The sequence below is a fragment of the Manacus vitellinus genome, unplaced genomic scaffold, assembly GCF_001715985.3.
Source record: "Manacus vitellinus isolate BGI_N305 unplaced genomic scaffold, ASM171598v3 scaffold_25_pilon, whole genome shotgun sequence".
In the NCBI taxonomy this organism is placed as follows: domain Eukaryota; kingdom Metazoa; phylum Chordata; class Aves; order Passeriformes; family Pipridae; genus Manacus; species Manacus vitellinus.
The window spans coordinates 1,515,201-1,520,892 of NW_021939882.1; the positions used below are offsets into that span (position 1 = coordinate 1,515,201).

At 46.8% G+C, this 5,692-nt stretch overlaps 1 protein-coding gene across 1 annotated transcript in view; it reads right to left on the reverse strand.

The window, feature by feature from the left end:
- The window catches only part of ADAM19 (ADAM metallopeptidase domain 19), a 23,571-nt gene extending 21,665 nt beyond the window's left edge, over positions 1-1,906 (reverse strand). Inside the window, exon 1 of the mRNA XM_029960168.1 lies at positions 1,872-1,906. Within this exon, the coding sequence (XP_029816028.1) occupies positions 1,872-1,906 (35 nt within the window). The remainder of the gene's footprint in view (positions 1-1,871) is intronic.
- Positions 1,907-5,692: the final 3,786 nt, after the last annotated feature.

Here is a 5,692-nt window from a genome sequence, read left to right on the forward strand (position 1 = left end):
CAACAGAAACCCAACATCATCATTGACCCCTAATGGGTACAAGCCTCTGTGCAATTTCCTCTCTACTGCCAAATTATACCCCAGATATACTGGGATTAGATTCAAAGCAAGCTCATCACAGGCCAGTTCAGGACACATCTGGGCACCGGTGTGAGTTCTCAGCTTAAATCCAGACTGTCTCCAGTGCCCAAATCTGAGTACAATCATAAACCAATCCGCATCTGCGTTTCAACTTCTGCCCAGAAGCCAATTCACATCTTTGTTCCAGGAAAATGCTGATTCCTGAATTTGAATTTGTTCATGTCATCCTCATGTACACAATATTCTCCCTGTCCTCAGCCCAGTATCAGACTAAAAGTCTATAAAAGGAGGTCCTGTGCACTGAATAGAAAGCATTTTGATTTTGCTCCAGAGGAAACAGCCTTCTCCTTCTTTTTAAACATCTGCATTTGCTAAACAGTGATGTAAAAAAGTACAGCAAGTCAAAATCTGGGCCAAACCAAGAAGGTCATATCCTGTGTCCATCTCAGCAGTCACAAATGTAGGTTTAAAGCAGTTTTTTAAAACAATAGCTTGACTTCCAAAAATTTGGAGAAGGATCACAGAACACGCCCCATCGATGAAACACACTTCTGCAGCAACCCCATGGTGCTGTCAGGCCACCAGAGTGCCACATTTGCCATCCACGAGGATGCCACATGCACCCTGGGCAGTGCATTACCAGATGCAGCTGCAGCTCAGTCCTTCTACATCCCTGTTTAATGCATTCCATGCACTAGATTTTAGACCTGTGAACTGCAAGAAAGCAAGAAAAAAAAAGTTTTCCTCTTTTCTTTGCCTGATTTCTCTAGGGTGGAGGAAGAATCAGAAGCAAACCCAGAGATTTTTCCATCTGCCCTGGCTTTTGGTATGTGGCAGTCAGGTCTAATCTGCCTTGAAAGCCTCTCTGTTTAAATAAGGGATTGGGTGCTTGTGACATCTAATTAAATTAGGTCAGAATGACAGGAAACTGAACCTTTTATCAAAGTGTTTGAAAGTGCTTTGCCCATCTGGCATCCACACCTGAATAAGTACTGATGGCTTACTGATAGGCAAAACCCTGTGCCACTGTTGTGTTTGATAGCATTTGATGTCAGGAAGATAACAGCTTTTATCTCCACTTTTAAAATTCAGCATAGCCCAGTAAAGCTAATTCTGCCTCTTTCTGATGTGTTAATTCTCATCACTAGGTGCTGTCAGAGATCAGAAGGCGAGTTTGCTGCGTTCAGCTATCCCAGATCTGTAAACTGAAGATAAGCACCACAGCACCATCCCACAGAACACAACTCCCTTGATCTCCCTGACTGCAGCATGAGGGTGCAATAAACAAATATTTAATCAACAGATTGCATTAACAAGGAAATTGTTTTGAGCAGTATCAGGTATCTGGTCTGTGTCAGGAGAGCAGACAGTAAACCAGTATGTATGTGTGCTCTTACAGCCAGACACCAGCCCATGGTTTACAGTAGCTGAGGCTCTGCACAGCCTGCTTGTCTCATTCTCAAACAAGCACGCTTATGTTTTCTTCCTGCTCCTTTATTCTTGGAAAGCATTTGCTATGAATAGCTATTTTATCTCTCCTCCAGCACCAGCCTTAAGACTCCTCAGTGCTGTGACTCCTGTTCAGCCCCAGGGCACTGCTGCCCAGCCCTGGTGCTGAATCAAACCATGCTGAGCACCACAGCCCAGCACACCAGATTTCAGGGCACAGGATGATGCCACACAACACAGGATGTGTGCACATCTTTTCCTATCTGCAGACTCAGGCTCTGGCCCCTTCTAGATTAGATTAAGGTGCTGAGAGCTCTGCCTGAATTTTTAAGGACACTTACACAGCTGCTGAAGTGAAAGTCTGTGTCATCTCCATGTTACAACTTTCAAGGTTCTCTCCACCACTTGAATCCTACCCTGCACCACAGGTTCCCTATGAAAAGTCCAGTTTCTTATTATGAGCTTGAAGCAGCCCTGCTCTGAAGACAGTTCCCAACCTTTAATGCAGGAGAGCCCTGGGGCTCTTGCAGTACTGCTAAGAAGGGCTGTCACAGTGGATTGCACAGTGTGTGGTGAGGACGGCAGTGAGGAAAGAGGAAAACAACAGGACATCTTGCAACACCCTTGGGGTCCTATCTCACTATGAGCCTGTCAAAGTTCATTCCCAGCCCAACTCACTTCCTCAGCTAGCGCCAAGCTTTCACCAAACTGTAAATAAACAGCAGACAAGCCTTCTTGCCACCTCAGAGTGCACCAGCCAGTCTTGACCCTCTTCTCCACATATACCAGTTGTTGGATAAACAGGAGATAGACATGCATACACCAAAACCTTATCTGCCATAATTTCAGGACAACATCGCTGCCAAGCTGAACAGCTGATTCCAGGGGAGCTCAGCCCTGCAAAGCACAGATGGAACTGCTTGACCATTTCCAGAAGAGTACAGAGCTCACCTCCTTGATGGAGAAGGAAAGTCTGGAAAAAACAGCACAATTTGATGCTTTCTTCTCAGTTACATTACATGTCTCAGTGACCACTTCTCCAGCAACTCACACTGAAGCTGCAAGAGTTTGGATGCAAAATAACATCACCTAAAGCCTTCTGAGATCCAGTCAGGCAGCTGGCAGATCACTTAGCACACATCATCTTCCTAAAAGGCAGCACAGAGTCCCTCATTAGAGGAGTTATCAGGATGAAGAACTGATGAAGTCAGAGGAAAACCTGGTTTGGATGGGAGTACTCTCCTTTGCTAAACCTCGACAGCAGCTGCAGCCTATTTGAGGCCAGGGTAAACTACACAGGGACCCTCAGGATGTTCTAGAGAAGCCTTCACACCTTTCCAGCAGGGACCAGCTTTTGTCAGGATCAGTCAGTCCCCAAGGTCCAGCTCAGCATCTAAGTTCAGGGTGGAATAGCCTGCTCTTGGCAGGGTTTGTTCCCGGAAAGCCTTGGGAGCCGGGTTAAATACAAGCACGGAAGCCAAACGAAGGAAGAGTGGCTCGGTGCCATAATGTACAGATGGCTTGGGACTGTTTCTGCTGATGACCGACGTGGAGGGATCTTGGTCCCGCTCCAGCCTGTCAATGATATCATTGTCTGACACAAAGCCCTCCTCCCTGTGCCGCTCCCTGGAAGGGCCCTGCGTGCAGAGCTGACAGGACATGGCAGCCTGGCTCTGTGCTGAGGGAGGTCACATACTTCACTCATGAACTGATGGTTTTGCACAGGAGAGACAGGCTGAGGGTGCAGGGCTTTCTTGGCAGGCAGCTGCCCCTGTGGCACCCCTGGGGATGGTGCAAGAACAGGCCTCCAGCTCATCTGGCCACTGCTGAGGAGCAGAGAAGCAGCAGGGGGGAGAGGGGCTGCACGGCACACCCAAATGCTCCTAAAAAACAGCAGAAGTAAAACTGAGGCCCTTCTTGCATGACCATGTTCACTTGAGGGAGTGCACTTTTCCCAGCTGCTCTGGAGAACCTCACCCCTATTTTCCTGATAAATGAGAGCAGTTTTCTATTGCCTGTGAAACATCACTTGTTAGCACAAGCCTGAGGGGCTCAGAGCCCTCCCTCCCAGTGGACCACCATGAATGTGCTCAGTTCCACCAGCCAGAGATCACCCACAGGCACCCAGAGGGCCCTGGCAGCATTCTGGTGCTCTTGCTATTTGGAGCAAGAAGGATTTTTTATAATTTGGTCCCATTGGCAATTTTTTGTGGGTTCATTTTTACAGAGAGGCTAGTCTGCATGGACCTCTGCCAATTTAAAAACATCCAGTAGTATCCAGGAGATGGACATGGTTTTTATTTCCTCCCCAAAACCAAAAACCAAATGGTCCATGAAGCTCTTGTGAGAAACATCAACATTAATTTTTCAGTCGTGGGACCAAGAAAAGTGAAGCCTTCAGTCTCTTACATCTCTTTCCCTGTCTCTTTCCTCAAATCACAATAAATCTGTCCAGCCAGGCTGCCAACATCTGGGGGTGGAGGGAATTGATTCTCCCGAGAAACTTTAGACATCAAATTTCCATCTACAATTTGTGGTCCCCCTCCATTGTCTCTCAGCAGGATCCAAGTAGGATAAGAAGGGGAATTTGAACTCTAACCTCCCAGTCACTTAAGTGTTCCCTAAGGTCAGAATTTATTATCAAAAAACTGAAGTGACCCCAACTTGAACATGACCAACACATGACCCATGACAACATGACCAGGCAGGTCTGCTTTCCATATCCATCACTAGTGGGAAATGGGAGATTTCAAGTTTCTGGAATATTCCAGTCAAAACCTGGCACTTCATAAAACCAATGAAATCCAAAATTTTTTTCTTGGTGAGTTCCATCCAGATGAATCCTGGAGCCCTTAAGCTCCCTTCCTCAAGAGCTTTTGCTAAGAACATGCTTATTGTGCAAACACAGCAGTTTGGAAGGAAAAAGTAGCTTCCCAGCTATTGAGATGGAACTAAACAAATCATTTGTAGGTTCTGGGAAAACCTCACAGTCTATAGACTGTCCATCCCCTTTTGCCATCTGCATCATCTGTGACATTCACTGTGTAAATCATGTTAAGGGACCCAAGCAAGATTTGTCACATAGCCCCTCAGCTTACCAACAGGAACCATAAAAGTTGCCCAGAGAGGAAAAAGGAAATAAAATAAATGGAGAACTGGTTGATAATGGGTCAGTGCACAAAAGATTTAAAAGGCTTCATTTCCTTGTCTCTTCCTCTCTGCCCCATATAGAGGAATCACTGAATGATCCAAGGGAATCAGGAGGCTGAAAAGTAGCTATGGCTTTCCAGGTCCCACCCCTGTTTTCCTAATGACTCCAAGAGACAGTAGAACAGGATAAACTCAATTTCCTTCTTTTACACAACCCTTACCCCCTCCCCATGAAGGAAGACCATTAGACACTGATGATGTGTAGCCCATCAGTGGAATAATCTCATATATCCTTCCTGCTCGGAAATGGGCAGCAACTTCACCTCTTCCTCACTCAGTTGGTAGGAGTGGTCCTGGGAAATGTGCAAAAGCAGGAAACAGTGAAATACAAGTGACACAGTTCTGTTACTGCACCGCTGAGAGCATCAAGTGGGGTGGGAGTGCTCATCCCCTACCCAGGTGGGGCTAGAAGAGATTGGGAATGATACCACTTCCTATCAGAGCCAGTTGCCCAGGAAAAAAACCTATCTGGATGGCTCCCAAGGTCAGACCAGATGAGCTTTGGACTTCCTTTGCAGTGTCCTCAGCCAGTTGCTGCACATCTCCTCTGGGGCTCTGCCACTAAGTGCCCCTCACCATCACGGCTGTTGTGGGCAGGCAGCATCCAAAATAGGCAGCTAAAAATCCAGGCTGCTCACAGGATTCCCTTGCAGGCAGGGACATCCCCTGGAGAAGCCTCCACTACCCTTGGCAGCTGAGAGGGCCTTTCCCAAGTCTATTCTTCCCATGAGAGACACAAAGTGGAAGAGAACAGGGAGGAAAGTCTTGTTCATACTTTTCCTGAACTCAGGTTAAAAGATAAATTACACGCAGGTTTCTGCTGTGCAAATATGAGCTCTCCACTAAGGAAAGACTCACACCAGGCACTGCTGCCACACACATTGAGAGCCTCTCAGCATCCCCTCCCTGTTTGGCCCAAAGCTGCTTTTTATTAACAAATGCAAATGCCTTT